Genomic DNA, 15819 nt, shown 5'->3' with positions numbered 1-15819 from the left:
TTTTTTTTTTACTTGTTTTATGAACGTTTGAGACCATTGTTATTGCCATAGTACAAACTCAGGTACGCCATATTGGCCCTCTGCTTCTTGAAGTCCTTATCAGAGTTTAGCTGAAAATAAAGGAGAGAGACAGGCATTGTGTGTTAGCACGACCTACGGCTGAGGTGAGTTGCCATATAATCATGAGTAATATTTGTTCAATTTCTAAAAAAACAAACAAAAAAAAACTAAACGTGGGACCTGGGGTAGAAGGATCTTAACCAACCCCCCCTCTTTTTTTTTTTTAATCTACACCTCAATCCCCATCATTTAATAAATGTTTTAGAACAGCATAGAATTCTTTTGAGAACACCTTTTATGCTGCATAAATGAAAATGTAAACTAATTTGTGCACTGCTGTGGGCTCCTATTCAAGTTCTGTGCATACATAAGATGTATTTAATACCAGCTCAAGACTCAAGTAAATCCTGAAACTGTGTATTTGATTTTTAATCTGTTTTTTTTTAAATTCCCTATTTTCTACGTCGGTTATTTAGGACAATTACCCCCGGATTGAAATGATTGAGTTAAAGTATCGTAGCTTTAATGTTTAACCCACCTCTGCCCGCAGTGTTCTCTTCTTCAGCTGAGGTATTTTAGACCAATCTGGCGTACCAAAGCTCATAGGCCAGGCAACCTTCCTGCCCAGAACAGTATCATGAGCATAAGTCCCGGGTCTGCGTTTAGATTTAAAAAACAAAGCTTCAGCCAAATGCCTTTGAATTAAACTTACAGATGCTATCCTGTCTCCGTCTCTTCTTAGAAAAACAATCACCCGGGATTGGTGTTGATCGATTCCGTGTTGTTCGTGAAGCGGAACGTGTTGGAGTGGAAGGGGGTTTTGGCAGTGGGGGCCGCCATGGTGGACTGAGCTTGGTCCTGCTGGTACATCTGGGGCGACGGGGTCACTGTCTTATGGAGGCAAAGAACAAGAATGATTATTTTAATAGCACTTTTCATACACAACAGTCGTAGTAATGAGCTAGGCGAATTTAATAATTCGAAAGAAGAAAATACTATACTCAATTTCAGGGTTGAATGGCAAATAAGGTTTCAAAAAGGTTATTTTATTTTTTTTTTTTGCAAAAAAATATGCATTTGACTTGTGTGGTCGTATCCAGTTTATTTGAATGATAATCGGCTCTGACACTGGTTTGGTGTTTAAATGGCCTGCTGTGTAGCGTGGTCACCTTGTTGGGAGGCAGGAACCGCGGGCCCGTCCTGGCCGAGTATCCTCTCTTACTAATCGGCCTCGACTCTAGATCATGCGTCATGCTGCAGAACTGAGGAGCAAAGTGTCAGAAACGTTCACTCGTGATCGATCTATTTAAAATAAAATAACAAAAAGTAGGTGAGATTTATTTTTATTATTTTTTTTATTGCTCCCTCCCCCTGGGTACGGACCTTGTGGTTGTCATAGCAACCCGGGCCTCGGTGCGGTGTGTCCTGGCGCGTCATGTGGTTTCCGAGGCGATTCGGCGGAAAGTAAACGGGGAAAACTTTCCTCTCCTGGCAGGAGCCGAACGCCACGGTCGGCCTGGGAGCTGGAGATGGCGAGAAAGGCTTTTCATGTCTAAACGGCTGGCGACATGCCGGTGCACCAGTGGCCGATGTCACTGCGGTCACGCCGTCCGCGCTTCGGAGTGCATTGCGCGTCTACGCCGCTTCTTACGGAAAGGCCATGAAGCGTTGTCTAGAACTGTAACGTTTGTATTTTTCTTATTTTTCTTTGTTGAAATACAAACAAATACATACATTTGTCATTACGTTCTTTCACTACGGCCCCCTTTAATAATTGGATGTTAAAGTCATACGCAATATATGTGCGTGACACATGACACCCCTTGAATCTTGAATCGTGGATACGCATGCGTCGCTGGCAGATTTTTAAAATTCCATAAAAAACGATATAACCGAATTGTTTTCAGCAGACTCCACCCTATTCTTGTTGTTTAGCACTTTTACTCTATTCACTAGAGTTATTTTTACAGATTTGTTTTTAAACTGCCTATATAGCAATGCGTGGGTTGCGTATGACTTTACATCTAATTATTTTTAAAATGCTGTATAGAAAGAATAACAAAGTAATGACAGGTGTATTTGTATGTATTTCAACAACAGAAAATAAGAAAGAAAAAAAACCCTGCCCCCCTTTTTAAAGCTGCGCGGCTTTACCGTCGACAGCGATTTGGACGCGCAATGGATTTTGCGGCGTAGAGGGCGTGGCCGCAGTAGCACGTCGGTACTGTTACCTGGATCCGCAACTGCCATGTTCTCCTCTTGTTTAGAAAACAGGTCGCGGTGCGTTGATTATGCAAAACGTTTGAGTAGAGAACTCCTTGCGATAGTGTCAGATTGTGTTTATGTAAGTGGTAGGAAACAGGCAAGACGCTCTGCTTTATGGCGTCGGGGTCGTGATGTCATAGAGGCGGGGCTACGGGGAGGGTGTGGGGTTCCCCTCATTTGTTTACATGTTTCCATGACGACTGGGTTTGTGCTGGCAAACAGATAGTAGGTACTCGTAGAGGTAGGGGCAGCACGACTTTCCCATTTCTCTTGGGCCTAATTTTGGGGCATAGCAATGGTAAGAACTATTAATTGTAACAATTAAGTTGAAAGCACACAATAATAAGAGGCACATAAAAATGGCCTTTCGTTAATAGAAACGTCAAACGTCATCTTTCAAAGGAAGTATAGCGAATGTGAAGCCGAGGTCACGCTGCTGGAGCGAGCCGCCATATTTGGGGTCTGCATTTTCTAGGTAAAAGACGTCTGGGAAGTCTTGTCGGGTGAAAAACTGCCACAGAAAATCTTGCAACCATCTCGAGTGAAACGTCGACCCTGCGTTTACTTCATTCATTTATCCATTTTTGTACATTTCGTATATTTTAGCTACTTCTCTATGCAATTGAATGAAAGTGATCATCCAAAGATGGTGACCGGAGTCCATAGCAACTGTTAAACTTCACATTCCCCATTTCCCGTGGCGTATCGTAATGTTTCTTCAAGGACTGAACAAGGACCTGTCGTCAAATGGAAGTGGTTTCATTTGAACTCTTTTCTCGGTCAAACAACATTGTCCCAAGTTTCTTATTTGACTCCTAAACAAAGTAAGTACTTCTGCAAGGCATCAAGGCAACAAGACTGTCTGTCGACAAGCAGCGTTCAGATTCCTATATACAGGTAATTACTTACCACCAGGCCTCTCCATCTCACGTGCCATGTTGCCGAACTGAGAACCAAAACATCACAGTTGACAAATACGTTGAAATTGAAATGATTCATGATTAAAGGTAAAAAAAGTTTTGTTCCCAGGTACAGACCTTGTGGTTGTCATAGCAACCGGGGCCTCGGTGTGGAGCATCCTGGCGGGTCGTATGGTTTCCAAGGCGATTTGGTGGGAAATAACTGGGAAAGACTTTCCTCTCCTGGCAGGAGCCAAATGCAAAGATCCGCTTGGGAGCTGAACATGCACGACAATATTTTATTTTATTGTTGCAAACAGATTAACATCCAAATGATTGGTGACGTGCGGTGACATATGACAATGTCAGTGGTCTCAGTTTACGGTTACCTGGATTCCGAACTGTCATGATAGGTAAATACGGTGACCAGGTTTATGCAAAAACGTAAACTAGAAAATTCCTGGTGATATTGTGAAGTGTGCTGGCTCTGAGTGAGTATGAGTGTTTATGTGAGAGGACAGTCTGGAGGCAGTCTAAGAGACAGTCTAGGAGACTGTCTAGAAGACAGTCTAAAAGACTGTCTAATAGACTGTCTGGGAGACAGTGGGGGAGACGGTCAGGGAGACAGTGGGGGAGACGGTCAAACACTCAGCTTTATACCGGGAGAGTTGAGACATCACAGTGGGAATTCCCCTAATATGTACACATGTACTTCCATGACGACAGAGCTTGTGCTGATAATCTCAGACAGCCACTGTGCCAAATGTGTGAAGAGGGACTGTGAAGTTTGAGGGTTGCCATGGACTCTGATCGCTTTCATTCAACTGCATAGAGAAGTAGCAAAAATATACGAAATGCACAAAAATGGAGAAAGAAAGGGGGAACACGAAGGGTGGAGGTTTCACATGATGGTTGCAAGATTTTCAGGGGCAGTTTGTCACCTGACAAGACTTCCCAGACGTCTTTTTACTCAAAAATGCAGACCGACATTCACAGTCAATGCAAGTGATGTCCTAAATATGGCGGCTCGCTCCAGCAATGTGACGTCAGCTTCACATTCCCTATTGGAAGTAAATCAACAATTTGGTGTATAATTTGCCAGAAATGTGGAAGTTACAGCGAGTTGAGTGAAAGATACACAAATGTGGCGACAGAGATTGAAGATGAGCTAAAGAGGGCTGAAGAGATTAACATTCCACAATGGTTGTACACATGGTGCGGCCTTCATAAAAAATTACTGCATCTCAAAAACTATTACAAGTTTTAGAGTTTTGCATCGAGTAGCAGGACGAAATTGCCTTCCTTTCGATGTATAATATGCGCGTGCACTTGCAAACCTGCGGGAGCTGTCACGAGTTACAAGTGTGTGTCAAAGTGGCAAATTTTCTCTGCCGCAATCTATTTTCTAATAGGAAACCTCTAGGGCCAAGATTTGTTCTACTTCTGTAAAAAGATGGCAACCCAACGTGGACTGAGCCAGACATTTTGATGTATTTCACATTGATATGGCTTGAAAAGTGTGAGAGGAGTACTGTGGTGATAATATATTAATAATAAAATAATCAAGAATAAATGAATACTTGAGTTAAACGCCTATATGAACTACAGACAAAAGCATAATACATAAGAAAAACAAGTGGCACATAAAATGCCCTTCTGTAAATAAAGTCATCTCTCAAATGAAGTATCGATTCATATGCAGAAGAAATAGCTACAACCTTGAAGTGTGCAAAAATAAAGAGAAATGTTCGAGGCGGTGCAGTCACATAAAGTAGCCCAAAATCTCAGATCTTTTTTTTTTTTTTTATTATCACCCATAAAAATTTATTATTACTGATGGCACATCTTAATGTTTTAACAAGGATCCGTCAACAAGTGGAGGTTGTTTTAACTTGAACTCAGCGTGGCGAGTTGAGGACAGAACAAGAGACATTTCATATAAATAAATGACATCAGCAGATTTCTTTTCTGTCTAACAGCGTTGTACCAAGTTTTCTCATGTGACTTCCTAAACAAAAAAAGCAAGTAGGAAGGAATTTCCAAAAAGGCAACATTTGATTGTCTTAAAAGACAAGCAGCTATCAGATTCTTACACACACACACACACACACACACACACACACACACACACACACACACACACACACACACACACACACACACACACACACACACACACACACACACACACACACACACACACACACACACACACACACACACACACCATTCATAATTAGTCTTTAAATTACAGTAGACAAAACAGCAACGATCATGGTCTAGAACAGTAAATAATGCAACAGCAGAATTTATGTGTGATGTCAGAACAAAAAAGTGTTTTGGGCAAGATAACGACAAAAGTCATCTCCTTGAATTTGCAAACAATGACAAAAAAAAACAAAAAAAACGAACAATTTTTTTTTTTACAAATGGATTCAAATCAGAACGGTAAACATGCTCTTTCTTATTTTGGCACTTGTGAATAAGGAGGGTGAAATTTTCAATGGAATGGTCCTTGTGCATTAAAAACTAAAACAAAACAAAACCCAGACATGACCGCGAGGAGAAACAATCAATTTCATATCTTTGGGTGACTGCTAGGAAGGCAATTTCAGGCCACAAATTGAACGCTTGTGGGCTGTGTCAAATGCATCCACGGAGAACAGTTCAGAGCTGCGTCTTTTCTGACGAAAGGGGAAACTTGAGTGGAAGGGGGGGGGGGGGGGCGTGTTTTACTCCGACTGAGGCACGGATATGGACGGACCTTTGGGGTCATCGAAGCGGTCCATGGAGCTGAGCTGCATGATCATGTGGAGGCCGTAGGCGAGGATCAGCAGCATGAGCAGCGAGGTGAGCAGCCCCATCCAGATCCCTGCCGTGAAGAACCCCGCACAATCGCTTGCGTAGGAGAAGTTTGTCCCGTTTGCCAAACCGAAGCCCTGGATCTGTGTCGGACGAGAAAACGAGCAGGGAAATCACATGCAGTCATTAAGACATGGTCTCTAGTTATAAAACATAAAATCAATCAAAAACTATAGTCCTTGCGTGGCAACCGCTCACCTATAAAAAGACTACACGTACACGGAAAGCCTATTGCACAAGTTGAAGCCGGTTGCAGCTGTTACTGGATATTCTTGTGAAAATGTGTCGCCACACATTTGCATTGGTGGGATGCATCCTGGGAGCTGCTTTCAGCCAATCAGACGTCGCTGCGCTTTAAGCCAATCGCATTATGTTTAGCTTCAAAGCAGCTCCCCGCTGTGAGCCAATCAGGTTCAACATTGTTGACTGCGTTTGAACAGGAGACATAACACGCTTTACTAATCTAATAAACGATGTATTCACTGCCTCAACTGACAGCTTGAAAAGGTACATCAAAGCATGTATTTATTTTCCCTACAATTTTTAAAGCCATAATGGTGGTAAATGTTAGTCTAATTTCGGAGTTTCTTTTGGATTTGCCATATTTAGCGAATGCACATGGCATTTCAAGTGTAGAATTATGACGCAAATCGGATTTGCTTTTGACGAGACAAGGACTTTATACTACCCCGATCGCAACATTGCTATTGTTTTACCTGGAAGTCTACAAAATTAAGCCTCCATCGAGATGCGTTTTGGGTGGCTTCACCGGGCACAAGCAGGGCATTTCTGAAGCTGTTGACCGACTGGCAGTGGAAGGAGTACTCCGCCGGGGCGTAGATACCGTGGCTCCCACTGAACGACGCAGCTTGGCTGTTGGACTGCAGGTGCACCGTGTCCAGGGTGAACCAGTTCCGGGCAGACACTGGAAAGAACCGCTGACTCATGGCAAAACTGGTGATACAGAATAATATTTAGTACTGTACTGCAGTGTATCAACACACAAAGAGGCGATATGCCCCCACGTCTTTATAACCGTGACAAAATATATTTTACTTGAACCCTCGTTTTCTGTGTCAAACGCATCCCGTTTCACTCACCTTAGAGTGATGCCAGATGGATAATTAAGGACAAGCCTGGTTGAAAAAAAAAAAAAAAAAAAAAGTAGGGTATGAATATCCCAACTGCATTAACAGTCACACGTATATTCCTTAAACTCTGTTGAGATATACTGACGATAACACAGCTTGATTAGTATTTATAAAGACAGTGCGTGAAGACGTGTTCTCACATAGAGTTTGTGCCGTTACAAATGGAGCCGTCCAGAGTCGGGGTCTGGACGGTGAGGTCGATCCAGCTCGCGGTGCCTGCGAAGCTGACGTTGAGGTTCTGAGCCCAGAGCATGATGCAGGGACTGTCGGACACGTTGTACATGATGGGAGGTCGGACGTCACCCACTGCGGCAGCTTGAAGCAGCGAGCGACCCTGAGGCTGGCCGGACATGGACGTCTCCAGACTTTCCTGTCGATGTAGATGGAAAAGTTTGAGGATTGACACACTTTTTAAAAATTTTATTATTATTATTAAAGAGGTATGTTGTAGGCACATAGGAATACACCGTACATGTGATGGCTGGAGTCCTGTATATATGGCAGTGTAGGGGACATTTTTGGCTTTCACGATGCGCAAAACTTCTCCAATAATTTCATCTGTAGGAAATAAAAACACAGCTCAGTCCCGCATGAGCCACGCTAGCGTCCTGGTAATTGCATTCCCTTGATTCCAAATGCTTAAAACTTACCATTCTTGTGTAAAACTTCCTGACACGACTTATGGATGCTGGAAAAAAAAAATCCCCACAGGTTTAATCAAAGGAACATTATACTTGCCTAAATTACTCCTATAATCCTATAGTCACCTGGCACAGTACGGAAGGTTGAAGAGCAGCAGGTTTCTGTCAGCTGCACTGAGTTGGAGATGTGACAGAGTATCTGGGTCGACAAGGAGAGGGGAGACACCCAGCTTTTCTTGGAGCAGGTCCAGTACCGCACTGGATCCCCTCCATTCCGAAGCAGGGAGCACGAATGAGGAGGTGGAAGAGTGCAACGCAGCCTGGAAAACAGACATCGTTGGAATACGAGAGAAGTCACGAAAATGTAAACGCTGCGTCTGTTACTGCTCTGCATGCATGCGGCGTCAAAAAGAAATGTGAACAAACTTCAGGTTCAACAAATCATACCTCGAGGTTTGGAAAGGCACCCTCTTCCTTGTTACCAAACACTCCTCCAAACTTTGTGAAGTCCTCTTGGCTTAACTACATCAAAAGAAACAGAACCAAATCAGGTCAACTGATTGGCAACAGATAGGTGTGACATCACAATCATCTTGTAACCGCGGCAACATTTGCGCAACTATAACGACGCTTTTAAACGCAAATCCCATAGCAATCTTAGGTCCACTCTTCAAAATGTTTCTACGTTTCTGGCACGCAAGGACAGACCGCCTGCGAAAAGTGAAACTGAGCAAAACAGGAAACGGTCGCCACAGCTCATTGTCACATTGCTGTGGAAATTCCAAAGCTTCTGGATGACTGTGTCACAACCCCGTGAGCAGGGAGGCGTCACTGACTCATTTCTCGACTAAATTATAATAAACCTATATATATTCCACATGGGTCAACATGCTATGTTTATTGTAAAAAAGGTGCATGAAAAATCAGCCAAGTGGTCGTGGGCTGTTGGCTAAACATTAACATACAAGTACCGTGCATTACCAAAGAATGGCAACTCCAAAGGCAGTGCAAAACAAAGTATGTAGCGTAACAAAAACAACAACAGCAATAATATTATAGTCTACGACAGGGTATTGCATGGCGATATACAGGGTGTGTATATTGAATATGAGGGTTTTTAGGCGCTGGAATAGATTTTCTCGAAGGACGAACCTTGTCCTGCAGAAACAGCAGCACAGTGTGAGGGCCGGGTCCCAGGGCAGAACGCAGGTAGTTCACCAACTGGCTGCTTGACACGATGTGACCGGCGGCAGGTGGGGCCACTGGGGACAATCTGGGAATCACACCAAGGGAACAAGCCATTGAATAAGAAATCCAAAGCCAGATCCAGATCCAGATCCAGATTTTCTAAACCGCTTCTTATCCCGACACAACTCGTCGCCGCGTTAGCATTAGCTTCCCTCGACAACCGGGGAGCCGCTCGGACTCAATCACGCTGCAAACACACTCGTACCGACCTTTCGCTGGACCACAGCAGCAGCGGCACCTGGGGAACCGCGCTCGCCGACGCCAAGAGCGCGTACAAAACCCCGATAAGCGCCACCGAACAAACTCCGCTGCAACTTTTGCTTCCGGCCATTTTCCTTTTTTCCTTTTTTTTTCTTGCAGCTCCCGCTTCCGTTGACCGCGTCACGTGACACGAGCCAGCTGACTGTCATGTGCGCGCGGCCCACTTCCGGCTCTTTTCGCCCCGCCCCCCCCCACCCCCCCACCCAGATCAGCCGCTGGGAGACCGGAGTTCCGACGTAAATACTGTGGAAGTCGATCAAAATGAAAACCTAATTATATACGACGACTTTAAAAAAAAACCATATATATATACTTCTTCAATAAATTACATTCATGTAAATATATTCTTTTTTAAATATCGGTAGTAAACTAACTGTATATCATAGTCACAGCCAGTTGAACCCTCTCCACATGATCTACATTAGCGTTAGACCTTAAAAGAGTTGTTGTTTTTTTTTTTTTTACTTTTTTGAACCTGGGTCTATACTTGTATTATAATCTTCCAGCCGTAGAGATACTGCATTTACCGATTAATCGAATTTTAACAAGGTCCCAGGAAAGCGTGGCAGCAGAAAGACGAACCATGACGTAATAACAAACCAATGAGACGTCGCTATCGTGTGAAAGTCCTGTTTCAAAAGTGCCGTTTGAAAAAAAACAACAACCCCACACACACACACAAAGGGGCATTAGTGGAGTATGAGATTATTAAAAAAAATAAAATTATATATATATATATATATATAAAGAGTGAAGGCGGGGTCCCTTCGAGATGCGCAACGTTCGCACGACGGACGGCGCCAAAAGTCACAAACGCCACCGGGAACGCGGCGCGGTGACGTCAGCGCGTCGTGGTCGCGCCCCGAGCCCACGAGCGGGGCCACACCTGGGCACCTGGCAGCTGTCCGTGGTGCTGGTGCTCCGGCCACGCGCCCCCCTCCCACGCACCGCGCCGACCCGCCGGCTCAATTGTAACGCGGCGAATGGGTTGTTTTCATCGAACGCAGGAGGAACGCGTTGGCCACGGTCCGCGTACGCCGCTTGACCGTGGTTATTGCGATTCCGCGGAAAGGGCCCGGGGACCGGGGAGGAAGTCCTGCACAGCGCCGACACAGCTGTGGCGGCGGAGGGATACCGCTGTATCCACGAGCTGCTGCGCCTACCTCATATTGTAAAGAGGCGGGGAGGATAAACAAGGGGACGACAAAAAGAGCCTTTCTAGGCACAAAATGAAGCCCGTGCGAAAACGCCGCAATAAAAGTTACGCCGTGCGAGCCGAGTCGTTGAAATAAGCACGTAAAAAAAAAAAAAAAAAAAAAAAAAAAGAACAGAGGAAAACAAAGCGGCCGTCACTGTCTTGTCTATTGTGCGGATTGGGTGTGTGCGAGAGGGGGACTCGGAGGATGTGCACTATTTGCCGACGCGGAGGAACATCATTCCAGAGGCGTTCTGCGTTTTGGGCCATCTTTGGTCGTCCTCGCCGGTGACAGTGTGGACCGTATATTCCACTGGTCATTCGTCCCTAATGATCAATAAATAAGATTCGACGCCAAGCGACGTATTCGAACACACTCGGACCGAAGAACGAGAGGCGTTCGCGGGGGTTTTGTCGACTCACTGGGCATCCGTCATCCTTCGACACCCTTCAGTTTTTACAGGGCGAAAGAGGGCGAGCCGGGAGAGGATCCAACATGGATGAGGAATATGATGTGATCGTTCTGGGCACCGGACTCACAGTGAGTGATCGAGCGAAACATACCCATATCGATTCGTTGTTATTGTTATTAATATTATTAACGATTAAGAAAAACGAGTTTATGGTTTACTATGAGTGGGCCGAAAGGGATGGTCCCCGCATCCCCAGAGCGCTTGTGCTGTTCCGCCGGAAAATGCTCTGAAACGTTATTTAATGAATCCCACTGGAATAAACACTGCCAACCGTTGTGCCTGTGCATAATACGAGAGATTGCACGTTCGAAATTCGCAGAATCCGGCGTTTTTCTCCCCACCCCGGTGATCGGGAGCAGTTTAGGCGTAACCCTATATGACGGTCCCTGTTTTCACAGACAGGCCTCCATTCTCAGGTCTGCACCGTGGCCGGGGTACCGCCGATCATTCACTTCTCTGCTGCCTTTCACTGGCTCGTGTGGCTCGGGTTCAGCCTTTACAGTGTGTTGAACGAATGTGTTTGGTCGTATGATTTCCTTGTTCTTTGAAATATATTTATTTTAACCTACATCCCCTAATACAAAGTATTACGCGATGGATGGTTTTAGCGAGATCTAGTCGAGCACAATTCCATTCACAACATTTAAAAATGTATAATAATAATAATAATAATAATTAAATAACACAATAAAATAGTAGTTATAACAACAATACTAAAAATAAAATAATAATAGTAATAATAATAATAATAATAATAATAATAATAATAAATGTCTCAATACCGATACTGTCACGCATGCGCACAACCTTAAGTCAGCCCCCCCCTTCATGCTATCAGGTTATCCAGTTGGTTCTCCTCCTGTCTCCTCTAGCGCACGCGGTTGCTCAGCCTTTCTTTACATGTTTAGAATCGTTTTCTTTTATTGAGTGTTTCCTAATTGCTGAGGTCTCCTGGCCGTCCCCTTCTAGGAATGCATTCTGTCCGGGATCATGTCTGTGAACGGCAAAAAGGTGCTGCATATGGACAGGAACCCCTACTACGGCGGGGAGAGCTCTTCCATCACCCCACTAGAAGAGGTCGGTCCAGTGCTTACAATCTCCCAGGGAGCAATGCAAGCAATCAATGTGTTTTATGGCTCCTGTTCCATGGTAGATTCAATTCCGTAGGACTTGTTTTACCGGTGTCATCATCTGTTGTCGTCTCTTTTCCGCAGCTTTACAAGCGCTTTAGTCTCCCGGACAGCCCTCCTGAGTCAATGGGCAGAGGAAGAGACTGGAATGTCGACCTGATCCCCAAGTTCCTCATGGCCAATGGTCAGCGCTCCATCTTGAAAACACATCCCTAGAGCTCCCACCACTCACAAAACACATGCAGAATGTATAGAAATGCAGGTTATTGTGTAGTTATTTTTAGTTTTTATTGAAAGGTCCATGAGGAGGTTCATCTTCTGTATAATCTCAAACTGACCAAGCGATGTGTATGTCTCACAAAAAATGACAGGTCAGCTTGTTAAAATGCTGCTCTACACAGAGGTGACGCGATACTTGGACTTCAAAGTAGTAGAGGGAAGCTTCGTCTACAAAGGAGGAAAGATCTACAAGGTGCCGTCGACCGAGACCGAGGCCCTCGCATCAAGTACGTCCCGTCGATCGGTGCCTTGACGGGCTGTGGCCGCAAATCCAGGAAGGAAATGTACTTAACGTTGCTTTTTTTGGGGTCGTTCAGTAAGACTCAAGCCTTTTCTTGAATCCCCAGATCTCATGGGAATGTTTGAGAAGCGAAGATTCCGCAAGTTTCTCGTCTTTGTGGCCAACTTCGACGAGAACGACCCCAAGACGTTTGAGGGCGTGGACCCGAAAGCCACCACCATGAGGGACGTTTACAAGAAGTTTGACCTCGGCCAAGATGTCATCGACTTCACCGGCCACGCCTTGGCCCTCTATAGGACAGATGAGTAAGAGCAGCCCAGGACGACCCAAGCCTTCTGTGTAGTCTCAAACCAAATGATAGCTGTTTCATTTTAGATCAACTTAAAGCATCAGTATGGCGAAATTAGTTGCATTTCACTCAGCTTTATTCATATTTTCTCATGGAAATACTAAGGCTCAACCAATGTGAATTATCCGTAAGAAAGTACGTATATGTTGTTAGTGATAATAAAAGGACAAGAGCTATCCATATTCCCATTAGCTGTAGTGACTATTTAGGTCACGTTCAATCAATTTTCTTGGTTTGACACCTAATTGGAAGCATCCATCTCATATATTTCGACTTAATCCTCCTCCTCCGACCACCAGCTACCTTGAGGTTCCCTGTTTGGAGACGATCAACCGCATCAAGCTGTACAGCGAATCTCTGGCCCGGTACGGGAAGAGCCCTTACCTCTATCCCCTGTACGGCCTGGGGGAGCTGCCGCAGGGCTTCGCCAGGTACGCCTCCACCTTGTGCGGTACCGTTTAATACCGTACGGCTCATTTTCACGTGCACGCAAACGCAATAAGGCTCCCAATTCTTATATAAATCATTCCCTCTCGACCAGATTGAGCGCAATCTATGGCGGAACCTACATGCTGAACAAACCGGTGGATGAGATTGTGATGGAGGACGGCCACGTGGTCGGAGTGAAATCCGAGGGAGAGGTATTCTTACACTGTATTGATGTTATCTCGGCGATCAAGCCACCGGCTATGAAACAAGTGGCATTATATATCATTGAGCCGATGCGTATCGACCTCTGCTCTCGGCGCAGGTGGCTCGGTGTAAGCAGCTCATCTGCGACCCGAGCTACATCCAGGACCGCGTGCGCAAGGCGGGGCAGGTGATCCGTGTGATCTGCATCCTCAGCCACCCTATCAAGAACACCAACGATGCCAACTCTTGCCAGATCATCATTCCTCAAAACCAGGTCAACCGCAAGTCAGGTGAGAGCCAACGCCACCTCCTGCCACATCCACCAAGTGGAAGAATGTAAAAAGAGGAGCAAGAAAATCTTCCTAGATGGGGTGGAGTTTATTATTCCTTTAATTAGTATACATTTTTTTTACCATCAGACTTTTAGGTCCCACGATAAATAAGGACCACTCAGAAATGCATATTTGAATAGATATTTCTTAACCATAGCCGCTCAGAGGGCGACCACCACTGGCAGGTTGATTCACATTAGCGAGTTGTTTCCCAAAAAACCCACTTATCTCTGTCTCTGGACTGACTTTGTGCTCATCCTAAACCTTTCTTTCCACCCTCCAGACATCTACGTGTGCATGATCTCCTATGCGCATAACGTGGCGGCCCAGGGGAAGTACATCGCTATTGTCAGCACCACGGTGGAGACTGGTGAGCCCGAAGCCGAGATCGAACCGGCTCTGGAGCTGCTGGAGCCCATCGACCAGAAGTCAGTCCCCTCTTTAGCTGTCCATGTCACTGTACACCTGTTATTAGTTAATAAAGAATGATGAATAGTAAATTAATTAGCAGTGTGTAAACAGCAAATTATGTAGCAGTGATTCCCTAACCCTTACCAGGTCTTTGAAATGCTTGAATTTCATCCTCAGAAATTTAAGTACTGGAATACCTTGAAAATAGCCCCTTTTGTGGAAAAGAATGTGATCATTGAAAACCTGTGATAAATAAGAGATACACTAATATAAATATAATATAAAATTTATATATTATTCATTATATTTTAATGAATAAACATCCCATAAAAAAAATTGATTGTATTTGTTTTACATGAAAAAATTGTGCTTTCATTTTGTAATGCCAGAATGAACCTGAAATTATTTTATTTTTGGCAGGTTTGTGGCCATTAGTGACCTTTATGAGCCCACAGATGATGGCACTGAGAGCCAGGTGGGTCCAAAAAAATACAAGTCTTTCTATTGTTTCATTCCCTTAGTGTTTTTTTTTTTGTTTTTTTTTCTCACTGGGACATACAGACGATGCTAACGGCGACGACGGTATTAATTCAGCCCTGATTTTTATCTCGCCCGTAGATCTTTGCCTCGCGGGCCTACGACGCCACCACTCATTTCGAGACCACGTGCAACGACATCAAGGAAATCTACAAACGTATGACCGGGAGCGACTTTGACTTTGAGAACATGAAGCGCAAACAGAACGACGTGTTTGGGGAGGATGAGCAGTGAACGGCCTCAGAGAGAGGGCTGGGCCAGGAGCGGAGGGGCGGAGGAAAGGATAAAGCGGGAGCGGAGCCTTGAGCGGGTGGGGTGGGGCGGTGCGGCGGGGTAAATAGAAAGCGGCGGGTAAAAAGGCACAGGGGTGTGTTTTGGCCTGAAGTGGTCCGCCTCCCTCCCCCGCGCCCCTCTCTCTCTCTTGACACACGTTCGTTTGAAACTCCCAAACGCTCGCACTCTCTCACACACAGACACACACACACACACAGACACACACACACGCGCGTTGTTCAGATGCTCACACTCCTTATCTCTGTCACTGAAAAGCAGGGTTGATATGGTCTTTCATTCCATTGTAGAATCTGTAATCATCTGTCGGCTATCCACTATTCGGGGTGAACTTAGTACCTGTTGCGATTTCCTTAAAAAGCCTTTCGTCCTTCCCGTCTTCGCATCGGATTTCGCTCGGCGTCGAAACTGTCGGGATCGCAAACCCTGACGTGAGGGAAGCGGAGTGGCTTTAGCGGAAGAATCATCCTCTCGCCGGGTCGCTTCCTGTTGACATGCATGCATCTTTAACACTCAGTAGTATTGTACATAGAACATACGTTAATGACACTGCAGTACGAA

The 15819-nt window shown here is 45.0% G+C and overlaps 3 protein-coding genes across 3 annotated transcripts; 1 reads left to right on the top strand and 2 right to left on the bottom strand.

The window, feature by feature from the left end:
- Positions 1-3262, bottom strand: LOC307241196 (ciliary microtubule-associated protein 3; the record flags this gene model as incomplete). Its single annotated transcript, XM_080015232.1, has 6 exons — positions 1-110; positions 599-755; positions 815-951; positions 1230-1322; positions 1444-1583; positions 3235-3262. 6 exons carry the CDS (start codon positions 3260-3262, stop codon positions 18-20), a joined length of 648 nt encoding a protein of 215 aa, XP_079871358.1. The 3' UTR covers positions 1-17.
- Positions 3263-5033: 1771 nt separating this feature from the next.
- On the bottom strand, positions 5034-9470 carry atp6ap1b (ATPase H+ transporting accessory protein 1b). Its single transcript, XM_080015930.1, has 10 exons — positions 9336-9470; positions 9031-9151; positions 8326-8400; positions 8005-8198; positions 7888-7925; positions 7710-7795; positions 7378-7607; positions 7187-7222; positions 6803-7040; positions 5034-6169 (listed from the first exon to the last, which is right to left on the bottom strand). The coding sequence occupies exons 1-10, from the start codon at positions 9455-9457 to the stop codon at positions 5957-5959; spliced, it is 1353 nt and encodes a 450-aa protein (XP_079872056.1). The 5' UTR covers positions 9458-9470; the 3' UTR covers positions 5034-5956.
- Positions 9471-10810: 1340 nt separating this feature from the next.
- On the top strand, positions 10811-15224 carry gdi1 (GDP dissociation inhibitor 1). Its single transcript, XM_080014463.1, has 11 exons — positions 10811-11123; positions 12025-12132; positions 12270-12369; positions 12557-12691; positions 12812-13010; positions 13354-13485; positions 13596-13695; positions 13806-13977; positions 14303-14447; positions 14851-14905; positions 15049-15224. Exons 1-11 carry the CDS (start codon positions 11079-11081, stop codon positions 15199-15201), a joined length of 1344 nt encoding a protein of 447 aa, XP_079870589.1. The 5' UTR covers positions 10811-11078; the 3' UTR covers positions 15202-15224.
- The last annotated feature ends 595 nt before the right edge of the window (positions 15225-15819 follow it).

Source organism: Zeus faber, assembly GCF_960531495.2.
Source record: "Zeus faber genome assembly, chromosome: 15".
Lineage (NCBI taxonomy): Eukaryota > Metazoa > Chordata > Actinopteri > Zeiformes > Zeidae > Zeus > Zeus faber.
The sequence above is the reverse complement of the archived record's forward strand: the minus strand, read 5'-3'. Positions and strand labels throughout refer to the sequence as shown.